Below are 24,235 nucleotides of genomic sequence, written 5' to 3'. Positions count from 1 at the left end.
TATTCCACCAATGGCAGGGAAGTCTATCAATTATACTTTATTTCCCAAAGGAAATGGCACTGTAATCAGAAAAAGAAACAATGTATGATGTAAACATTTACTTAAGCCTTCATCCAATACATTTAAAAGTTGTTTGCTCTGATTCTGTACCAAAAAGATCACCACAATTTTGGTTCCTAGCATTATATTATTCACTTCTTGAAGAACTGATGTGTTGATTAATTAATATGCTACTTTCTTAGCATTCTCATTCACAGAATGCAATGCCTCCAGAGCCCTGGAGAAAAGGGAAGAAAACTAATTGAGGCAGAGATTTTGCAGTTAGGGCTCAGTTACCATTGATGAGAAATGAACTATAAAAACAGTACATAACGGAAGTTGGCAACACAATTCAACTTGGAAGGGAAAAGTAGCTGCTTCATTTATTATTATTATTATTTCATAAGAAATAACCCTTAGAGGAGCTCTTCCACCAGGCCTTTATCTTCCACCTGTTTTTGCTTCCCCTTAATTGTTGCTATCTTTGCTTACCCACAACCCGAACCAAGCACTCCTCGACTGCCCAGAGAACAGAAGTCAAAGCTCCCGCCAAGCACCCAGGGTTTAAACTTCCTCCCCACAGGAAAGGGAAGCGTTAAATAGAGAAATTACATTAGAGGAACTGAAGGGGGTAATATCCAAATTAAAGAGTAACAAAATGCCTGGTCCCGACGGCCTCCCAGGAGAATTATATAAAAACCAGAATCTGGCAGAAATACTCGTACCAAAACTTCTGATAATATGCAACGAGGCCCTGAGAGGCTCCAGGATCCCAGAATCGTGGAAGGAGGCATTCATCACACTGGTAAGAAAAGAAGGTACTGATCCCAAGCAAGTAAGGAACTACAAACCTATCTCCTTACTCAACACGGATTATAAAATATTTATGGGAATATTAGCGGGTAGGTTGAAGATAATATTAAATAATTGGATTCACCCTGACCAAAACGGGTTCCTCCCCGGTAGACAGATTAGGTCTAATATGAGACTGGTGATGGATGTGCTGGAGTATTATGAAATACACTCCGAGAAACAGCTGGCCATGCCCAGAAGGCTTTCGACAACTTAAATTGGCGATTTTTAACCCAACAAATCCAAAAAATGATTTTCGGGGGGTATTTTGAGAACGCGATAAAAGCAATTTACGATAAACAGAGCGCAAATATTATATTGAGTGGGGATGTAACTAAATCCTTCCGGATTGGTAAAGGGGTGAGACAAGGCTGTCCACTTTCTTCATTCTTATTTATATTAGCCCTGGAGGTATTGTTAAGGAAAATTAGGCAAAATAAAGAAATACGGGGATTGGAAATTAGGAATGAAACCTTTAAGATTCAAGCTTTTGCCGACGATGTAGTGTTGATAATGGAGGACCCACTAACAACAGGGCCAAAAGTATTGAAAGAATTAGATGAATACGGGAAGCTGTCAGGATTTAAATTAAATATGACAAAAACTAAAATGTTAACAAAAAATATCCCAATAAGAGAACAGGAAATACTAGTAAATAATTTGGGTATTCAAATAGTTAAGAAGATTAAATATCTAGGGATTTGGATTACTGCCAGATGCTCAACCTTAACGGAAGATAACTATACACCCTTACTGACAAAGATAAAGCAAGATTTCGATAGATGGGGGAATTGCAAATATCGTTCCTCGGTAGGATAGCCACTGTCAAGATGAGTGTTCTCCCCAAATTACTATACTTATTTCAAATTACTCCTGTCAGTATTGACAGAAAATTTTTCGGACTTAAATGGGATAGTAAAGAATTTTATCTGGGGAGGGAAAAAACCGAGAATTGCACTACGGTCCTTGCAGGAAAAAAGGAATAGGGGCGGATTCGGACTCCCAGTCTGGGAACTATACCATAAAGCGGCCAATTTAGTATGGCTACGAGAGTGGGCCTTATTAAGAGATAAGAGAATTTTACAACTAGAAGGGCACGACCTATTGAGAGGTTGGCATGCCTACCTCTGGGACAAAGGAAAAGGGACAGGGATATGTTTCCACCAGCACAAAATTAGAGATACATTAATGAAGACATGGAAAGAAATCAGGCATAAACATTATTTAAAATACCCAAAATGGATATCCACAATGGAGGCACTGGTCCATCCAAATACGTTAGGTAGGGAGAAAATGGTCACCTACCAAGATATCTTGGATAACAGTGGTAATCTTATACCCAATGAGATGCTAAAAGAGCAAGGGATCCATATAGATTGGTGGCCTTATTTACAAATTAAATCCCATTATAGTAAAGATAAACAAGAAAAGGGAATAGAGATGGGGACAAATAGTTTGGATAAGATATGGCTAGGTAGTGAGAACAAATTATTAGCTAAATTATACTCCTACCTTCTCGAGTACGACAGAGAAGGAGAAATATTAAAAGATCAAATGATCGTTTGGGGGAAAAACATCGAATCAAAGATAAATCTTGACGATTGGGAAGAAATATGGAATAGCAATCTTAAACTGACGAGGGCAACAAGCTATAAGGAGAATCAGTATAAGATGCTATACAGATGGTACTTAGCACCATCTAGAATTGCTAAGATCTACCCAAATGCAAGCCCCAAGTGTTGGAAATGTGGTCACCACCAAGGTACCTTCTATCACATGTGGTGGACGTGTCCGGAAGCGAGGAAGTTTTGGAAAAAAATACAAAAATGGATCCAAGAAATATTAAAGGAGGATATTAACTTCCTCCCGGAAATCTATCTCCTGGGAGTGCTAAAACGAACATTTGGAAAGGGCAAGAAATATCTGATTATTCATATTGTCAAAGCTGCTAGACTCTCCTATGCGAGATATTGGAAAGAGAAAAAAGGACCAACTGAGGAACAGATAGTCAATAAGATACTTGACTGCGCAGAAATGTGCAGATTAACGTATGTATTAAACGGAAAGGAGGATTCAGAATTTTATACGATCTGGGATCTGTGGTATAGGTGGTTAGAAATTAAATGCAAAAGTTAATACTCATGTGGAATAATGCACAACGATTAGTTAACCCTATATATTATTGTACTCTAATTAAATAGTAATTATTTTTACATACAAGAATTTTTGTATAAACTGTATAAATAATTAGATAATTGACTAGATACCGCACTTGTAAATATACAATATGACTACACGTTGCCGAACTGTATAGTTTGAATTGTAATATGTTCTTAATTCAATAAAATTTCATTAAAAAAATAAAATAAAAAAAAATAAACTTCCTCCCCACGATGCCCAGACAGAGGCTTCTAGCCGAGGTCCGTTTATTCACGTTACCGGTTCTTGGGCTTCGTTGGCAAAGAAGTGGCTGTTTAGATCTTTGCTACTATGGCAACTAGAGAACTTCGTCTCTGATCATCATGGGACTTGTAGGGCAAAGTTGAATGGAAGGAAAAGGTAAAATGGCAGATGTTAGGGAGGTGTTTTCATCATTCCATCATCTCCAGTTTCCTTCACACTCCTCATTCCATAAATTATGTTTTTCTACTGAACAAAACACTCCTCAATCTGGGGCTATGAAAGAGGACGAGCTCCTTTTCCCTGATTTAATAAAAAAACAAACAGAAGTAAACCCACAATTTTTAGAGGATTTTAGAAATATTATATTTTGCGCTGGGAAATATCTGTCCTATCATGCAAGCCAAAACAAAGTATGTAAAGATATGCATGCTTATGTTAGTGTAGGTTCCACCCAATACAATGAAATTTGTTCTGGGGTAAATTTATGAAAGGTATAAATTTATACAGGATAGAAAGAATAGTAAAATATATGTTAAAGGAACACTTAATTGGGCAATCTACAATCAAAAAATAGAGTTTTTCACATTTTTCAGAACTTTTAATCTGGCAAGGTGGCAGAGCAATAAATTCTGCCTCTGCCATAGATATGGCTACAGTTATTTGTTTTCTGGACTTCCGACCAATTTTTTTTTTATTGAAATGTTTTATAGAAAATACAAACCTTTTCACTCCCCCACCCTTCCACCCTCAACCCCTCCCTCCCCTTTCCCACCCCCCTTCCCCTCCTTCCTCCCCACCCCCCTCCCTAGACTTCCCAGAACAAACACAGAGTATAGCATTCACAAATCAAAAGCTAAAATATACTAACAAATTATTACATTTCATATTCTCCCTAGATCCTTAACTCCTTATAGTTCAAAAAACAAATATAAATTACTTAAAATTACTTCATTCATATGCTATATGAATCTTCTTATTTGGATACTTCTTCTGTATGTAATCGATCCATCTTCTCCACTCCGATATGTATCTTTCATTTGAGTGATCTTTAAGATATGATGAAATTTTCGCCATTTCTGCCAAATGCACAGCTTTTAATGTCCATTCCTCAATGGTGGGTTGATCTTCCTTCTTCCAGTACTGTGCCATCAGTAACCTGGCAGCCGTTATTAAGTTCAAAACCAACTTAGTCTCTATTACAGTACAATCCATAACTATTCCCCAAAAAAAACACCTGTGGTGTAAATTTAATTTTTTTCTTTAAAATGTTTTGAATAATCCACCATATTTTTATCCAAAAAGCCTTAATTTTTTTACATGTCCACCATATATGAAAATATGTAGCATCTTTACACTCACATTGCCAACACTTAGGTTGTAAATTTGGATACATACAGGCTAATTTTTTGGGGTCTAAATGCCATCTATAAAACATTTTATAAAAATTCTCCCTTAGATTTTGTGCTTGTGTAAATCTTACATTTCTGACCCATATCTTTTCCCATGTTTCCATCATTATTGGTTCACCTACGTTTTGTGCCCATTTTATCATACAGTCCTTAACTAACTCTGTTTCTGAATCTATTTCCACTAGTGGATTATACCACCTTTTTATATGCATTCGACCTTTATCTCTTGTTTGCTTTATCAAATTCTCATCCTGCTGCAAAATACCAATTTTTTGATCTTCTCTCCATCTGGCCTGCAGCTGTCCATACTGAAACAGCTGTCCTAATAATTCCTTCTTCTCTTAATTGTTCCATTGATTTTAATTGTAATCTGACTCCTTCCTTATAAAGAAGTTCCTTATATGTAATCTTATCTTGCTTTTGCTCTAAGTTTATATTCTCTATCGCGTGTCTGGGTACTGTCCATATTGGTAATTTATCACTTAATTTATATTTATACTTTTTCCAGACCCGCAATAGAGAATTTCTTAATATATGACTTTTAAAAGCCTTATCTACTTTCTTGTCATAGACTAAATAAGCATGCCAGCCGTAGACCAAACCATATCCTTCAATATTCAATATCTTCTCCTCGGTTAAATTTATCCAGTCTGTAATTGCTGAGAGGGCAGCTGCTTCATAGTACAGTCTTAAGTTGGGCATTTTAAGACCACCTCTTTTTCGGATATCTTGCATTATCTTTTGTTTAACTCGAGGTTTCTTCCCTGCCCACACAAACTTATTTATGCCCTTCTGTTATTCCTTCAAATTTTCATCTTTTTTTAATATAGGTATCATTTGAAAGAGAAATAAAAATTTTGGTAAAATATTCATTTTTACAGCGGCTATCCTTCCCAGCAAAGACAATTGTAGTTTTTTCCAATTTTCCATCTCTTTTTGTATTTTGTGCCATAATGGTTCATAATTATGCTGATATAATTTCACATTTGCAGTCATAATATAAACCCCTAAGTATTTAACCTTCTTAACTACTTCAAATCCTGTTAATCTTTCTATCTCTTCTTTCTGGCTTCTAACCATATTTTTAGCTATTACTTTCATTTTTGCTGCATTTATTTTAAAACCAGATACTTGTCCATATAAGCAGGTTATATCCATCAAGGCTGTAATCGATTGTACCGGTTGGGTTAAGGTAACAACCAGGTCATCCGCAAATGCTTGTAACTTATACTCATGCTGTCTAATTTTAATTCCCTTTATTGTATCCATCTCACATATTTTACTTAGTAAAACTTCCAACATCAACACAAACAATAACGGGGACAAGGGACAACCTTGCCTTGTTCCTTTTTCTATATTAAAAGGATCTGTTAAGCCACCATTAACTATTATTTGCGCTGTTTGTTTTTGATATATTGCCTTAATAGATTGTACAAATTGTTCTCCAAATTGCATCCTTTCTATTAATTTTAATAAAAATTGCCAATTCAATCGGCCAAAGGCTTTTTCAGCATCCAAAAACACTAGCACTGCGGGGACCTGGTTGTTCCTTCCCAGATACTCTAATAAGTTAACAATTTGCCTTACATTACTCTTCATTTGTCTGTCATTTATAAAACCAGTTTGATCGTGGTTAATCATTTGCTGCATAACTGTCATTAATCTATTTGCTAAAATTTTAGCAAAAATCTTATAGTCTGTGTTCAATAATGAAATTGGCCTATAATTTTTAGGATCTGTATCGTCATGCCCTTCTTTTGGGATCAACGAGATAAATGCTGTCTTCCAAGTTGGAGGCACCTCTCCTCCCTGTTGTATATGTTAAATAATTCTTTCAATGGTTCCACCATTTGCTCCTGTAAAGTTTTATAATAAATAGCTGTCAGACCGTCCATCCCAGGAACTTTACCCACTTTCAACTGCTTAATTGCTAACACAATTTCCTCGGAAGTTATGATTTGGTTTAAACTATCCCTCTGCTCATTTGAGATTATATAAATATTCTCTTTCTGCAAATATCTATCTATATCTATATCTTTAATTTTATCATCAGTATACAGCCTCGAATAAAACTCTAAGAAAGATTTTTTAATCAATTGTTGCTCATAAAACTCCTTACTCTTATATCTTATTTTCTCTATTGTCCTTGATTTTTGCTTTTTCCTTAACAGATATGCTAACCACCTGCCTGGTTTATTGGCATTATAAAAAAGTATTATGTTTTGCATATCGTAAATTAGTTGCCACCTGATCTGCTATTAACATGTTAAATTGACCTTTCAATAAATTGATTGCCTCTTTAATTTTCTTATCTGTTGGATTGACTATTAAAGCGTGTTCCTGTTTACTAATCTCATCTTCTAATTCTTTTCTTTTTGCCCCCTGTTTCTTTCTATGTTTATTATTCAAATATATCAAAATTCCTCGCATATATGCTTTACTTGCATCCCATACCATTTCCATAGATGTACCCTTTTGCATATTCATAACAAAAAATTATTTCATAAATTTTTTACACTCTTTTACATTTTCTTCATACCTAAACAAATTATCATTTAACCTCCAGGACCTCCTAGACCCTTTTCCACACTCCAATTCCAACCAAACTGGACTATGGTCTGTCAATATTCTTGAGCAAATCTTCGTGTTCTTCACCCTAGATAAGAGATCATTAGTAATTAGTATAAAATCAATCCTTGAAAAGGATTGATGTCTGTCTGAGAAAAAAGTAAAATCTTTTTCTTTCGGATTTCTTTCACGCCAAATATCCCTCAGCTCCCAATCATCCATCATCTCCCAAAACGCTTTGGGCAATTTTGCTCTTGTTAAAACATTTTGTTTAGGTCCCTTCTTATCTTTCTTAATATCCAAGACCCCATTTCAATCCCCCAACAGGATACAAGTTTTATATGCCCATTGTGTCAACTTCGAGTGTAGCAAATTGTAGAAATTTTCTTGTTGTTGATTCGGGGCATAGACTCCAATTACAAGTATTTTTTCTCCTTTAACTAAAAGTTCTATCGCTAAGAATCTTCCTTGGTCATCTGCTTCAATTAATTTAGCAACTAAGTCTCTTTTCAGATATATGACTATACCATTTTTCTTTTCTGGTGCTGCTGCTACGTAGTGTGTACCAAGTCTTGCATTTGTCAGGTATTTTTGGTCTTGTACTCTTATATTTATTTATTTATTTATTTTATTTATTTATTTATTAAATTTATATACTGCCCTATTCCTAAGGGACTCAGGGCGGTGAACAGTGAACGATAAAAATACATGTAATACAAACGTTAATAAAAAAAACCAATTAAAATATACTAAACACTCTGGTCCTAGATAATTCAAGACATCCCAGTTTAAAATAAAATCAAAAAGCAATATAAAGGGAAAGTTAGGCCAAGCCGGCCTGCTGAAACAGGAATGTTTTGAGGGCACGGCGGAAAGTGCGCAGATCTGGAATCTTCTGTATCTCTGGGGGGAGCTCGTTCCAGATGGTGGGTGCCCTCACAGAAAAGGCTCTCCCCCTGGGGGCCGCCAGTCGACATTGTTTGGCTGACGGCACCCTGAGAAGCCCCTCTCTATGGGAGCGTACTGGGCGGTGAGAGGCTATTGGTGGCAGAAGGCGGTCTCGTAAGTACCCCGGTCCTAAGCCATGGAGCGCTCTAAAGGTGGTAACTAAGACCTTGAAGCGCACCCGGAAGACCACAGGGAGCCAGTGCAGCTCGTGCAGGAGGGGAGCCACATGAGAGCGCCATGCTGCTCCCATAACTACCCGCGCGGCCGCATTCTGGATCAGCTGGAGCCTCCAGGTGCTCCTCAAGGGGAGCCCCATGTAGAGAGCATTACAGTAGTCCAGGCGTGAAGTGACGAGGGCATGAGTGACTGTTTTTAACGAGTCCCAATCCAGAAAGGGACGCAACTGGCGAATCAGGCGAACCTGATAAAAAGACCTCCCGGCCACAGCCGTCAAGTGTTCTTCTAAAGACAGCCGTGAGTCCAAGAGGACGCCTAAGTTGCGAACCCTCTCCGTGGGGGGCAATGACTCATCCCCAATAGTCAGTGATGGCACCAATTGACTATATCGGGACGTCGGAAACCACAGCCACTCGGTCTTGGATGGGTTGAGCCTGAGTCTGTTCCTCCCCATCCAGATCCGTACAGCCTCCAGGCACTGGGACATCACTTTAAGGGCATCATTGGGGTGGTCCGGGGTGGAGATGTATAGCTGAGTGTCATCAGCATACTGATGATACTTCACCCCAAAACCACGGATGATCTCACCCAGCGGCTTCACATAAATGTTGAACAGAAGGGGTGAGAGAACTGACCCCTGTGGCACCCCACATACAAGGGGCCTCAGGGTCGACCTCTGCCCCCCTGTCAACACAGACTGCGACCGATCAGAGAGAAAGGAGGAGAACCACCGCAACACGGTGCCCCCCACCCCTAACTCTTCCAACCGGTGCAGCATGATACCATGGTCGATGGTATCAAAAGCTGCTGAGAGGTCTAATAGGACCAGGATAGAGGAGCAACCCCTGTCCCGGGCCCTCCAGAGATCATCTACCAATGCGACCAATGCCGTTTCCGTGCTGTATCCAGGCCTGAAGCCCGACTGGAACGGATCTAGATAAGCCGATTCATCCAAGTACTGAGGAAGCTGTCGCGCTACCACACTCTCAACAACCTTCGCAACGAAGCGAAGGTTGGAGACTGGACGGTAATTAGCCAACACTGCTGGGTCCAGGGATGGCTTCTTGAGGAGAGGCCTCACCACCGCCTCCTTCAAGGTGGCAGGGAAGACACCCTCTCTCAAGGAAGCATTTATAATCCCCTGGAGCCAACCTCGTGTAACCTCCCGAGAGGCCAGCACCAGCCAGGAGGGACACGGGTCCAATAAACATGTGGCCGCGCTTAGTCTGCCCAGTATCTTGTCCACGTTTTCCGGAGTCACAGAATCAAACTCTTCCCAGGTAATATTCTCAAGACTTGCCTCCATCCTCCCTCCCGAATCTACCCAGTCAGAGTCCAAATTTTCCCGAATCTGAGCGATTTTGTCATACAGATATTGTACAAAGTCCTTGGCTCTACCCTCCAAGGGGTCCTCCCGCGCTTCCTGGTGGAGCAGGGAGCGGGTCACCCTAAACAGGGCAGCCGGGCGATTATCTGATGACGCAATAAGAGCGGAATAATAGTTACACTTTGCCGCTTTTATTGCCACCAGGTAGGTCTTAATATGAGACCTTACCAGTGTTCGGTTAGATTCAGAACGGCTGGCCCTCCAACTGCTCTCCAGGCGTCTTTTCCGGCATTTCATCTCCCTCAGCTCCTCGGTGAACCAGGGAGCCAGGTGAGATCGACGCCGGGTCAGAGGCCGCAAAGGCACGACCCGGTCCAAAGCTCCAGCGGCCGCCCTATCCCAGACAGCCACTAGGTCTTCAGTCGAGCCGTGTGCCAGAGCCTCAGGAAATGGCCCAAGCTCCGTCTGGAACCTATCCGGGTCCATCAGGCGCCTGGGGCGGAACCACCTCATTGGTTCCACCTCCCTGCGGCGGGGTGTGGCAGTTCGAAGGTCAAAGCGAAGGAGGGAGTGATCTGACCATGACAAGGGCTCGATCGCTATATCCCCTATCTCGAGACCACTCAGCCACTGACCAGAGACAAAAACCAGGTCCAGCGTGTTTCCCCCCATGTGAGTAGGGCCATGAACTAATTGGGTCAGGTCCATGGCCATCATGGAAGCCATGAACTCCTGAGCCACCTCAGACGCCTCACCGACGGATGGCAGGTTGAAGTCCCCCATGACCATAAGTCTAGGGGTATCAATCGCCACCGTGGCTATAACGTTGAGTAGTTCAGGCAAGGCCGCTGCCACGTGGCAGGGAGCCAGGTACGTAACCAGCAGGCCCATCTGCACCCCATGACCCCACTTCACAAGGAGGGACTCACATCCGGCCGTCTGAGGAACAGTGGCCTCCCTCGGACTAAGACCCTCTTTAATGATAACTGCCACCCCCCCGCCCCTTCCCTGTGACCTTGGCTGATGAAATGCCCGGAAACCGGGTGGGCACATCTCTATGAGAGGGACTCCCCCCTCCTGGCCCAACCAGGTCTCCGTAATACCCACCAGGTCCGCTCCCCCCTCCTGAACAAGATCACAAATGAGGGGGGCTTTATTTACCATGGACCTGGCATTGCATAGCATCAGCCGAAGGCCCAGGGCCTGAGGGTCTGTGCCATCTGGGGAACAAGAAGAGCATTGGGGGCCGGAGCGTGCCACCGCTTGAAGACAGCGAGCGCGCACTCCCGCAACTTGATGTGGCCCCCTACTCCCGCCATATCTGCCCCTCCCACCTACAGTACTGATGTAATGTCTATCAACAGCACAAGCTCTAACCCTCTCCTTGGCCCCAGATTCTGCATCTCCTCCGTCGTGCTCTTCAGATGGACTAGACCCCATCCCTCGCAGGTTAATCCCTGAACCCATACAACCCACCCCCCTCCTGGGAGGCCCCCCAGCCTCATTATTTACATTGGAAACCACCCTCCTCCCAGATCCCCTTAAAATAAAATTTGAAAAACTATCTAAAAAACCCTAAAGCTTCCGGTTCTTAGCATACCACCTCTCGGGGTTCCAAAACCCGTCCTTGAGGGCGGCCCTAGATAACTTGGAGGGCCAAACTTGCGAGAGGGGGGAATCTCGCAGTGCTAGGAGTTCTGTTATTGAATACATTGGAGGTGAGATAGAATTGGAGGCGATGAAAGGCCATTTTCTTCTTAAGGTGTTAAAGATGGTTTAAAACAGATGGTTAAGACAAAAAGGGTAAAGTAGATAATTGTACAAGGAAGCTAATATAATAGAACATCGGAATACCATCTCCCTCTTACAGTGATGGGAAAGTCTTGTGATTAAAATAAGTTAGTCATAAAAAAGGGGGATGAGAGTCACAATGACCGCCCTCTCACGGCGACCAGTCCAGAGTTACAGAAACAAAGGAGAAGATGGTCCGTCCCATCCACTTGTATAAATATTACAAATAAATTGTTCAAGACTCTCGATGTCTATGCTTCCTCCCTTTCTGATACCAGCAAAAATCCGAAGATAAGGTCGAAAAAAGCAAAAATGGAGCATCCAGGCGGAAGAGATGAAATCAAATAATCAGGATAATTAGGATAGTCAAGGAGGAAAAGATATTTAAAAAAGGCTATAAGTTGATCGAACAGCTGCAAGTTTTTTTTTTTTCTGAATGGCCAAACTAGGCCTAGGTCTAGTAAGGGGGGGGGGGGAGAAGCAGACAGGGGAAGATCAAAAAATGTCTTCAGTTCTCAGCCCCCACCACTACCATGCTCTTTCAGATAGGGCCATTCAGGTGATTAAGTTGAATTCAGGTGATTAAGTGAATGTCCAGGCCCCCTCCCCATTACATCGAGGGGGGGTAACTGCTTGCAGCAAAGCCCTCTCCATTGTCTAGAGAGGGCATCCTCATAGCCTAGCCTCCCGGTGTTGCTGCTGGTGTTGCTGTCAACATCGTAGTTGCAAGTGTCATTTTAGTCGGCTCTGCCTCCGTATCCATGGCTGCCGCCCCGCGTCGCCGCCCGCAGCGCCCAGTACGCTGCAAATCAAGTTTACAGCAGCCCAGGGACCGCCGCCGGCGCTGCCTGCGCCGCCACTGCCACAGCAACATCGCTGACCGTTGCTTCAACTGCTCCAGCCCCGCAGCCGTTTGATTTATGACAGTCAGCTGGGCCTCGGTTTCAACGTTTGTCGCTGTTTACCGCCCGCCGCGCCATCCCTAACTATCTCTACAGCGGCCGGGTGTTCTTCCGGCTCCATCTACGGCTCAATCGAGCCGGCTATGCTTCAGCTTTCTGGGCCGGGGTTGTAAGATGGTCAGCTGCCCCCCCAACACCCTCGAAAATGCCGGACATCGCCCCTTCGTCCTTGGCATTCAATAAAGAGTCGCCATATTGGTCTGCTACCCGGAAGGAATGTCATTATGAGTCTCTTGTAAACAAATCACATCATTTTTAAATTGTTTAAGATAATGAAATATTTTTCTTCTTTTCTGTGGAGAATTCAAACCATTAACATTCCAAGTCAAAAATCTAGTTCCCATCTCTGGGCCCTTGAAGCAACTGGAGCAGATTCTGGTGGTCTTGTCTCATTTGACCTTTAGGTCTTGCTCCTCCCACTGCTTCTGTTTTGGTAGATTCTTGAATTGTTTCTTGAGTTGCCATCTGGAATTGTTGCTGTCTTGATACTTCTTTGAGCCTAGCTGTCACCAATCTGGTCTGTCTTTGATCCTTGGGTTGCGCTAAATCAATTAACTCCAACTCTTGAACAGCCATCTGAATTTGTAATGGTTCTTCTCCTGTCAAAACTCCCCCCTGGACTACTGTCAGGAGCTCTTCTTTTTCACCTTCCATCACATCCTTCTTTCTTTTGCCTTCTGGTGATTTGGGTGATTTGGGTGTGCCAGCCTTTAATACATTAATATAAAAATCTCTTGCTTTCCATATTGTGTTAAGCCGATACCTCACTCCTGAGTAAGTCACCATTAATCCAGCTGACACCTCCCACCTATACTGTATCTATCTGGCGTTTTTTCAGTTCATCCACCAAAAATGCATACTCCCTTCTGGCTCTCAAGATCTTAGGGGGGATTTCTTTCATTGTCATCACTTCCTGGCCTTCAACCCAAAGTTTATTGTTAAAAGTGGCCTGTAGAACTTCATTATGTACTCTCCTTGTAGTAAAATATATCACAATGTCTCTTGGTAAATGTTTCTGTCTAGCAACCCAAGAATTAACGCGATACAGCTTGTCAATCTACCAGCCCAGATCATTTTTGACTCCCCCACCAACGGTGCCAATACCTCAGACATCATTTCTCTCAAGTTCTCTTGTTTGTTCTCTTTCACCCCTCTAAATCTTAAAGCAAATTCCATATCTCTGTATTGTATCATAGCTACATCATCTTCAGCCCTCTGAATTCTGTTCTGAGCTTCATCTAATTTATTATCCAAGATTACCGTAGATTGTTTAACTTCTTCAACTTTATCATCCACCATTTCAATATTGCCTGCCAAACATTTAAATGTCTTTATGATATCATCCCTAATTTGCTGATTCCGAGTTGCAATCTCATCTGACACAACCTGTATTTTTTCATTGGTTTCATTAATTTTTTCATTAATCAAAATAGCAAGTTTCTCTTGTGTAACTTGGAGGGCTTGTTGTAGCATCTCCAACGTTAAAGTCTGTGGATCTGCTGGAGGGGCAGAAGCTTGCAGTCTAGGAATATGAGCTGGGGAGCTGCCAGCACTTCCCATTCCTTTAATAGGAACAGTCTTTACAGGTTTTGAGGCCATCTCCAATTTAAAATTCTTTATATTTTAATCAGAAGCCAGAAAGAAAAATTCTTCAAGAAAAATTCCAATCTTAATTAGCGTTTTAAAATCCTCCTTCTATCAATACAAAGTTCTTTTCAGGCAAAGGGCTGCCAACAAAACGAAACTTTCTTCGACTTTCACTTTCCCCCACCCCTTCAGGCTTCAATCGCCATTTTGTTGCAAAGTGCTAATTGTTAGTTCTGAAGGAGGCTACAAACATCGGAGTTAGGTAAAGATACTTGCAGTCTGATTTCTCCTTGCTTGTTCTGCCTGCTGCTGGTTCAAAATGTTAAAGTCCCCTCATTTCCATCGGCAGAATTGGTCGCAGCTTCTAGATCCACTAATTAGCGGATTCGTCCCTGGTCCGGAGCAACTTGACAGGCTTTTATTTTTTATTTTTTATTTCTTTTTATTTTATTTTGAATTTGTATACCGCCCTTCTCCCTGAGGACTGAGGGTGGTGAACAGCCAAGTAAAAACATCAAGTACAAATATTAAAATACAATTAAAAAGACATATATAAATTTGGCCCCATTAATTAAAAACGATAAACAAAACAATTAAAAATTTTAAAAAGTGTTAGGCCAGCCCGGCTTGCTGGAAAAAGAAGGTTTTAAGGGCACGGCAGAAGGCACTGAGGTCTTGGATTCTCCTTATCTCTGGGGGCAGCTGATTCTAGGGATTCCAGGGAGTGCGCACCCTTCGCGCCCCAGGATCCTTCCTATGGCGTTTCCTGGGGCTCAACCTCCACCTGTCAGCTCTTCTCTCTCCCCTTTGCCCAGGGAGAGGGTTCCAAGCCTCCAGACAGCTGTTTTTCAGCTGTTCTGGGGCTTTAACGGAACCGGGGATTGGGTGCTCGTAAAAGAGCGTCTTCGAGGCTCGCGGAGCCAACAGGAAGTCTGGACTTCCGACCAATTAAAGTGCCTCCAAACAATAGCACAATCCCAGAATTAGATTTTCTGGTTTTTACATCATTGGCATAATCACTGTCAACATAACATTGTAATTTCAATTCTTCAGAGACCTGTATTTGAAGACCCAAGTTCACAGTTCTCTTCAAATACCTGAGAACTCTTTTTATACCCATGCAGTGCAATTGCATTGGAGCAGCACTAAAGTGACTTAAGATGCTTACTGCACAGGCTATGTCGGGTCTGGACCACTGTGACAGATATAACAAGCTCCCTATTTCAGACGGAGATATCTATTGATCACAGGTTCCATCATTCTGACCTGTGTGGCATTGACTGCTCTTGTGTTTCAACCCGCTCTTGCTTCATATCCGAGTCATCATCTTCTCCTGACTCCTTTTCTTGCTCTCTTTTAGTTTCTCCTCCCTGAACACTTACACTATCACTAAGTGAGTTACCGTCACTAAGTGGATCATTCCAAAAACTTGCATCAATTCTTTTCCAATTTTGCTCTGCAATGCTAGCAGACCTGGAAATGACTATTCTGTTGCTCCCATCGCTAAATCAATAGCTCTTTGAGTCAGGCTCATAGCCTGTAAACCTGAGCTTTCTAGCCTTTGGTTGACCTTTTCTCCTGATTGCTTTTGGAATATGAACCCATGCATTGCTTCCAAAAACCCTTAAGTGTGCCAGAGATGGCTTTCTCCCATATAGAACAGCATATGGAATATCATTAATTGAGGAACTCCACAGCCAATTGATTAAATAATTATCGGTCTCCAAGAACATGGCTTCTCCCCAATATGACCTCCTCAGACCATAATCCTCCAGCAGTGAGTCCTTCATTGTTTGTAACAGACCATTCTGTCTCTCAATCACACCATTCTCAGCTGCTGGGTACAGATTTCTATGACTGTGTTTTATTCCTAACTGTCCCAACCATTGTTGAAAACCTGTTGACATGCATTCTGAACCTCTTTCAGTTTGCAGCTGAAATACCTGTTATTTATACCTTCTTTCTACGAAGCTTACCCATTGCTTAAATTTCTGTAGCACCTGTATTTTACTCTTTAATAAATAGCTGAAACAAAATCTGCTGTAGTCATCTACAATGACCAGCACATACTTTGCTCCTCCCAAACTGGCTTGCATTGGCCCCACCAACTCTGCATGTACCAGCTCTAGAACTTTTGTTGTCTGCCTGGTGCTACTCTTGCTTACTGGGAATGCCTTGGACTTTGATGACTACACCCTTTTAAGTTCAACCTTTCTCCAAACTGTTGCATCTTTTGCAAAACTCTGAAGCTGGCATGGCCAAGCTTTCTGTGCAAGAGATGAACACATGAATCATGTTGTGCTACATTTCCAAATGTTTGGGCGCATTGAACCTTTTCTCCCTGCAACACATAAATATTATCCTGCTTTATGCCCTGTGCACATCCATTCTCATTTCTCTTTAGGAGACACTTCCCATTTACAAATGTGGTCTCAAACCCTTTTTGGTCTAGACTAGAGACACTCAGTAAATTATGCTCCATTTCAGGCACACATAATATGTTGCTCAACTTTTCCTTCAGACATTGAATCACTACACTGCCTTTTCCAATGACTTTAGCCTTCTGGCCATTCGCCAAGGCTACTGCATCTCCTCCAGCTGGATCCCTTCTGAAAAACAATTTAGAATTATTAACAATTGTTTGACTAACCCTCTGTCTATTAACCATTTGTCTCTGCTATTACAATAGCTAACTTTTGCAACAGCAGCCTGCCCATCTGTTGTATCTTTTCTTTGTAAACAGTCTTTCTTCAAATGAGTCTTATCATCACAGATGAGACACCGCTGTACTGTTGCTTTCTTGATAGAAAATCTTTGCTGGACTGTAATCTGGTCTCATCTGTTACTCTGGTCTCTGCAGACATGTCTCTACAGACATGCTGTCTGCTGCTGCTCTCTCTCTGCTCCTTGGGCCTCCACCTCAGGAATTTCTCCTCATGGCTTTTTATAAAATGCTGTTTGTTTTCTTCTGAAATCAAACAGGCTGTAAGAGCTTCCATTCTGAAGTCCTGTTCTGCTTTGCACTCAAAAACAGCTGAAACAAGGTCCCATGTTCCATCAAGACTATTTAACACCAACAGTACCTTCTGAGATTCAGGGATCTGCATGCCACAGTGTACCAACTCAATAAATAAAGTTTGTATATGCAGCAAATGCCTTTCCGCACTCTCTCGTGGTTGCAAATGGGTGCTGTATAATTGTCTCGATAATTGCACAATATTGCATGCTGATGCACTTACTTCTCAATTTCAGACAAACCTCCTTTGCAGTTTTTAAATTAGCTACATTCAGGAATTATTCATCTTCTAAACTTAAGATGATGTAGGCCAGTGCCTTATCGTGCTGCCTTTGATCTGCTGCTGCTAATGGCCCCTGGGGTGATTTACCAACAATATCCCAGAGCTCCTCAACCTTCAGGAAGCATTCCATTTTTGCAGCCCAAATGATATAATTCTTCTGTCCCAGTTGAGGCAGAGAGCTCTCCTTGAATTCAACAGCCATCCTGCAAGCCTTCTCTGCCTTGTTCTTTTTACTTTTTTTACCACAGGCAGTCCTTTGGCTTAATTGCAGTTCAGCCTTACTGTGTCTGGTTGCTCTGGGCCCATAACCTGTTTGAATTTGCAGCAATCCAACTAGCACACCAGTAAACAATTCAGCAGGATTCAATTATATAAGAAACTTCTTTCTATACAATACCATACAGCAGAAACCAGAACCAGAACTCAGTATGCAGAAGTACAGAATCAATAATCACAAAAGCTATATTATACAGAGGCACTCATAAATATATATATATATATATATACAGATCAGTGACCTAAGGCATGCCCAGGCTCAGAGCCGTCTGGGTCACTTAGCAGTCCCCATTGGCTGACCTGTTACCATGTCTATTCCAATTCGTGAACCCCTATATACTGACAAATGTGTGGAATCGTGGCAAAAGGAAGTTGGACACTTCAGGTTCTGGTGAGCTGTGGCTTGAACTCACTGTACCTGGGACTTCTGTGGCACCTGTGGCAACAGGCTGATGACAGGTGATTTAAAAGATGAAGAGGCTGGAAATAGCCTAAGTCAGTTATGGCATTTATTATTTTTTGTAAGTTTTTTTTATCAGCTGATTTTTGTCCTGTCCGACCACGGATCATTCCATCAAGGGAAGCTGTGTATCTCACCATATTCTATGCAAATGAAACCCACAGAGCACAGAGGAATAGCATGGAATAGGGTCAATTAGACATCCAATATTACACCAAAGTCACCTATTGACTTTGAAGGCTAATTTTTGTTTTATTCAAATGCCCTCAAACCTTGTTGTAAGTTTGGGCACATTTCTGCCTATGGAGGGCATCCTTTTTTGCTGGGAGTTTTTTTCTAGATGCATCTTATTTCTTAGTCACTAGGATGACTCAGGAAGAACTATACTTCTTGTGTATATCGCAAGTCACCCCACATAATGATCATTTTTGTTGGACATGCATATTGACATTGGACTTTTAACATCTCTGCTGCATTAAAAAAAAACCAAACAGAACAGCTCCGAAGGATGGTTAATTTTGGACGTTTGGGCCTGCTGCTTATACAGTGCTACCTCATACATGGTACTTGCCTAGTTTGAGGTTGTTCAATTGCCATTGCCCTTCTCCTTATTTCTCCATTGCTTGCATTCTATGCCCATACTATTGTTAATGCCATTAGGATACGACCAAGTGAAGTCTCCTCTGGGTCTTTAATTGTTATTTGGAATCTCATGGCCCTAGATTTTTATGGGCACGTTTAGAAGGTGTTTCTGCACTGAATACTTCTAGTCGTTATGTCAATTACCAGAGTTCATTGTTTATAAAAATGTTCAGAAAGTTCACAAAATAGAGTTTTATGTGCTGCTTATTTCAATAGTAACAACAGAAATTACTAATATCTCCTAGTTCTCATACCATCCAAAATCTATTATCTATCCTAGCTCTAATACTAATATCTAATATCTACTATCTAATATCTCCTAGTTCTCATACTATCTAAAATCTATTATCTAATATATCCTAGCTCTAATACTAATATCTATTATCTAATATATCCTAGTTCTAATATTAATATCTACTATCTAATATTGCTTAGTTCTAATACTAACTCATATCTACTTCTAAAATTGCCTAATTTTAATAATAATCTAACATCATTTACTTCTAATGCTAACATTAACTATCTAACATCGCTTAGTTCTAAAGATCTAATATCTACGATCAAATATATCCTACTTCTAACACTAATATCTACTACCTAATATGTCCTAGTCCTAATACTATCTGATATCTATTAGTTCTATGAGCTTGACTGGAATCAAATAATGCAAGCCATCATTTGGTATTTAAAATGCAGTTTGGCCCAAACAATTTTTCCAAACGAAGCCTTTTTTTCCCAGGTGGTATCTTGTGACTGTTTTCTTCACCGGGAGTTGAAGAAGTGTCTTTTTGTCTTTCCTTTGGAAATCTGGCAAATGCGGGCTCATAATTAGTGACAGAATCTTCTATAAAGTTGGTTATTTCACCCTGTTGCCTGTTCCTTGGTCTTCTGCTGCATGTTATTTTGGGGTTGATTAAGGGACCTGTTGAAGGATAACCCTGATGTAAATTTTCACACATATTCCTCACAAAACGAACAATTGCATTGCATTCAGAGTTACGATATTCGTCCCAAAGTATTTATAACCCAGTTCCAGAGTTCTGATGCTGTCCCGTTCCCCCCCCCCCCCCACTGTCACATGAACCTCTTTATGGCGAATTGCTGTGTTTTGTTGCTTGTAACTAGCTTTTTAAGCCAGTTTCTGGCAAAACTGGCCATAAAATTCATTGCCTTGCTTAACAACCACAATGTTTCCTTAAAGATCTTTTTAATCTTAATAATCATTTGCTTTACAATTGAGACATTCGTTTAATAAACAGCACAAAAAAAGTTTTAAAATCAGGTTGATCATGTGGGTGCCTTGATTTACTACCATCATAACTTATGATGAAAATTCTGAGCTCCATTACAGTCATAATTTGAGGATTGTGTATATTGGATAGGAACAGCATGATAGGAAGATGTTAGGTAATCCCTTCAGTGGCAAATGCAAGGGGATTATTTCATACTGCACGGGACAAGGCAATGATAAATCACTCCTGTATTTCATTCATAAATTCAGAGTTGAAGGAAGGGGTTAGAAATACACTCTCCTCACTAATTCAACTCTTCTCCCCTTATCTCTCCCATCTAGAGAGAAGGATGAAAATGATCCTGTTTAATCAGCACTAATGACTACTAATTAAAGAGTTCACAAAATGTAGTATTGCCATTTTTAAAAGAGAAAATAGAGCAAGGATTTGAAATATTTTTTGACATCAATGAATTATATTTTTATTATTATAGTATGAAACAAACTCTGTTCTACCTTTTGGAGAAGAACGTGAATCGGCTTTCTCTGGCTGACCTTTGCGCATCCGGTGTGCATAAATATTTGTAATGCTTATTTCTCTTTCTCTTTCCTAAAGAAATGCATTATTAAATTTATGTTGATAATATAGTTTATTGTATTAATGTATGTTCTTCAGAGATCATATGTTTAGTTAGGAGACACTTTTCAAGTACTATCTGTTCCTAGAAATGTTAGTGTGCAAAAGGTCTAACATACATTAATACATTTATCCAATCTACAGTTTATATAGTTAGAGGCTGAAAGAAAAACCCAGAGAAAAAAATAGGCTTATGTCAAATCAGCATTTAGTGAATAGCATCTTGGATTCCTTCTGTGGTAAGAAAAATATGATTTAAGCATCTAAATACCTTAAGTTTGAGCTTCAGCGACTCGATTTCTACGTGCAAATTTGCTGTCATCGACTGAGCTTCAATAGTCTTCTTTTTCTCAACTGCTAACTGGTGTCTAAAAGAAGCAGTACTCAATGACAGCTGCTTTTCCAAATCCTAAACACATTAGAAATAAACCATCAATAAGATTATTCAAGATTTGCAATCATACAATATTGAATTAGAAATTAGAGGAAGGCAACTGAAATTTTATCAAATGTTTCCAGAAAGATGATGATGCTCACAATCTGTTATGCAGATTAAGGAGAAAAGAAATAGAGATCCAGTTACAATATATACTTTTAATTTCTTTTTATTGGTGGAAGAAATAGCCTTCTCCAATCCTTAAATCAAGGTCAGTATGGTCGAGAAATAGAATAAAAGAACATTAGATTTTATATATTGCAATACTTAGCAAAAGAGTATTATTTATTTAATATACCAACATTACAAGCTATACTGTAAGGGAGGGGGAGATGGTGGAGGAGGAGGAGACAAGACTAACATTTTGTTCATTTCAATTATAATAAACCATAATATGCTTCATTTTTGCCTTGGTATGATGCCAAGTAAGGTAGGTTTAGCTAATATACAGGTTTAAATGTGCTGGCTAGGCTCATGTCATCAGAGATGGACTTTTTCATCTGATTAGTTAAAGCAAGAGTCATTCTTTCCAAAATCTCAATTTTCTATACAACTGAGCCAAATATGCAAAAATGGAAGGAAGTGTGAAGAGCAAGAAGTTTTGCACCACATCCACTCAAAACATCCAGGTAGTGTTTTGCAACATTCATCTCTGATCGTGTGGTGAAAATAAGATTCATAAGTAATTAGCTTAGCTAGCTTGCCCATACCACTTTTAATACATAATTCCACCTGTCTAACTATAATCTTCTCCTGGTTTTCCTACATTCCTCTTTTCCAATAATGTCTTTTTTATATCTAGAGATTTTAATTTCATTGATTGATTTAAAAAATATCCCATTCTGCTCACAGAGCGATGCTATGCAGTTCTAAGCAATGTATGTTGCATGTTACCTGAGTTTTCTTATCCCTAGCTTCCAATTTTTGGGTAAGTGATCTTAATTTGCGCTGAAGTTCTTCTCTCTCTTCAAGTTTTTTGTCTATGCAAAGTTTCTGTAGTGCCCGCAAGGCATCCGTGGTTTTTAAGAGTTGTGCCTCAACGTTTCTTAGCTTCTGGGAAGCCCTGCGTTCGTCTTCCTGAGATTTCCTGAGAAGTACTCTCAGAGTCTGCACTTCATTGGCCTGCGTGGCCAAAAGATCAGGCAGCTTAATTTCAGCATTTTCATATTTTGTGATTGCTTTTAACTGTTGAGACTGAAGATGCTTCAACATTTTATTTTCTGTAATAAAGGTCTCCAATCTATTCTGCAAAACAGCCATTTGGTTTTTCAGTTCTTTAATTTGATGGTCTCTTGCTGACAAGAGACGGCAAGTCATGTTATTTTTCTCCTGGGCATTGACTATATGGTCAGTAATATATGAGCTCTTTTGCTGAGGTTTCTTTTTAGGCAACATTTTACCTCCTGCATTAAAAGAAATATCAAGATGGCATATAAGATTGAGCAAAGTAAGAATCAGATCATTTTACATAAGCTTCAGAGCCAAATGCTCAAGTATGTATTCACGGCATAGATTCACTTCCTGTTATGTAATATCTTGAGTCAATCTCTGTTACAACTATTGGTTGATTGACCTATTGTGAAAAATCATACCTGAACTCTCATAATATTAGCTTCCGTAAGACATAACTGCTATACTCACATAATATGCTAAGACAGTATTTAGAGAGCTTTGAGATGCATTGACTTCAACTCCTAGAATTCCTCAGCCAAACAGGCCTAAAGCAGGATTGCTAGCCCAGCAGCCTAACTACTATACCAAACTGCCTAGACAGACAGATGGATAGATATACATATGCATGCGTACATACCATATCCAAATAATGATAAAATAATGAATGTAATAGACTGAAAAGAATGGAAGTGTGAGCATTAAAATTTGCCAACTTTTTCTTTTCTTTTCTTTTCTTTTCTTTTCTTTTCTTTTCTTTCTTTTTCTTTCTTTTTTTTTTTTGTTAATACTGGAACCTATTCCCTGGCCCTTGGCTTATTTATTGAAACCATGTGACACCGACATCTGTATGACCATGATAACTGGTGAACTACATCCATCGCTACAAGCCCCATTACCTCGATAGAGGAATTACTGACAGGGTGTGGAAAGCAGTACATTAATATAATAATCAACTGCATACAATTTAAACATTTTATCAACATTCAAATGCTTTCCAAAATGATAGTATAGTCTCTACAGTATAGAAGTGTCAGGGTAGCTAAGCAAAAGTGGAGTTATTGGACAACTGCTTGGTTTTTAGGAAAGGCTTAACTGCCATTAGTTTGGCTGAAATCTGCCAACCACAGCGAATGCAGTAGTGTTCAAAGTGAGCAACTGCCTTCTTACCTTTTGCATGGACATCATTTTTCTTTTTCTTTTCTGGTAAATTCCGCTCTTTAGTTTTTGGTGTTTCGGGCAATGGGATGATGTAGCTGCCACTCTCTTCACTTATGGAGGTTTCAGAGGCATCCGAGTGAAAATCTTCATGATAGTAGTTCAGAGATGTTCCACAGATGTTCTCTTCTGAACAAATGCTGTTCTTGCTGCCATTGACAGCTGTTCTTGAAGCATTATCATGAAAGTCATTAGAGTAGGTAAACTGAGCACTTCCAGACTTGCTGGAATGTTTGCTACAGCTACTGTCTTGACTGTTGGTGCTCTTACTAAGCCTACCTGGAGAATCGTTTGAGCTTCCTCTTTTTCTGCATTGCCGAGACGTTTTATCCTCTTGGACAATATGATGAAGGGCTGTATGATCAGAAGCCATCATTCCACCAATGGCAGGGAAGTCTATCAATTATACTTTATTTCCGAAAGGAAATGGCACTCTAGTCAGAAAAAGAAACAATGTATGATGTAAACATTTACTTAAGCCTTCATCCAATACATTTAAAAGTTGTTTGCTCTGATTCTGTACCAAAAAGATCACCACAATTTTGGTTCCTAGCATTATATTATTCACTTCTTGAAGAACTGATGTGTTGATTAATTAATATGCTACTTTCTTAGCATTCTCATTCACAGACTGCAATGCCTCCAGAGCCCTGGAGAAAAGGGAAGAAAACTAATTGAGGCAGAGATTGTGCAGTTAGGGCTCAGTTACCATTGATGAGAAATGAACTATAAAAACAGTACATAACGGAAGTTGGCAACACAATTCAACTTGGAAGGGAAAAGGAGCTGCTTCATTTTCCGGG

The 24,235-nt window shown here is 40.3% G+C and overlaps 2 protein-coding genes across 2 annotated transcripts; both read right to left on the bottom strand.

Annotated features, from left to right (window-relative positions):
* Positions 1-12,809: 12,809 nt before the first annotated feature.
* Positions 12,810-14,075, bottom strand: LOC139316781 (tropomyosin-like). Its single transcript, XM_070943627.1, has 2 exons — positions 13,581-14,075; positions 12,810-13,184 (listed from the first exon to the last, which is right to left on the bottom strand). Exons 1-2 carry the CDS (start codon positions 14,073-14,075, stop codon positions 12,810-12,812), a joined length of 870 nt encoding a protein of 289 aa, XP_070799728.1.
* An 853-nt stretch (positions 14,076-14,928) lies between these two features.
* LOC139316780 (lebercilin-like protein) lies at positions 14,929-23,805 on the bottom strand. The gene is made up of 7 exons (XM_070943626.1): positions 23,385-23,805; positions 21,939-22,447; positions 20,880-21,017; positions 20,488-20,581; positions 19,449-19,662; positions 16,486-16,672; positions 14,929-15,120 (listed from the first exon to the last, which is right to left on the bottom strand). Exons 1-7 carry the CDS (start codon positions 23,803-23,805, stop codon positions 14,929-14,931), a joined length of 1,755 nt encoding a protein of 584 aa, XP_070799727.1.
* Between the last annotated feature and the right edge of the window lie 430 nt (positions 23,806-24,235).

Source organism: Pituophis catenifer, unplaced genomic scaffold (assembly GCF_029215685.1).
Source record: "Pituophis catenifer annectens isolate HBS135680 unplaced genomic scaffold, rPitCat1.0.hap2 SCAF_4, whole genome shotgun sequence".
Classification (NCBI taxonomy): domain Eukaryota; kingdom Metazoa; phylum Chordata; class Lepidosauria; order Squamata; family Colubridae; genus Pituophis; species Pituophis catenifer.
Note: the sequence above shows the minus strand (reverse complement) of the source record. Positions and strands in the feature narration are given on the sequence as shown.

Excerpts from the sequence above, each read along its gene's own strand:
- LOC139316781 (XM_070943627.1), bottom strand. The coding sequence starts at position 14,075 with ATGGCCTCAAAACCTGTAAAGACTGTTCCTATTAAAGGAATGGGAAGT. Across the intron at positions 13,185-13,580 it reads TGAGAGAAATGATGTCTGAG|GCTGGCACACCCAAATCACC; the intron begins GTATTGGCACCG and ends AATGTATTAAAG.
- LOC139316780 (XM_070943626.1), bottom strand. The coding sequence starts at position 23,805 with ATGGCTTCTGATCATACAGCCCTTCATCATATTGTCCAAGAGGATAAA. Across the intron at positions 22,448-23,384 it reads AAATGATGTCCATGCAAAAG|GAGGTAAAATGTTGCCTAAA; the intron begins GTAAGAAGGCAG and ends CTTTTAATGCAG. Across the intron at positions 19,663-20,487 it reads TTCACGTTCTTCTCCAAAAG|GTCCCTTAATCAACCCCAAA; the intron begins GTAGAACAGAGT and ends ATCCTTCAACAG.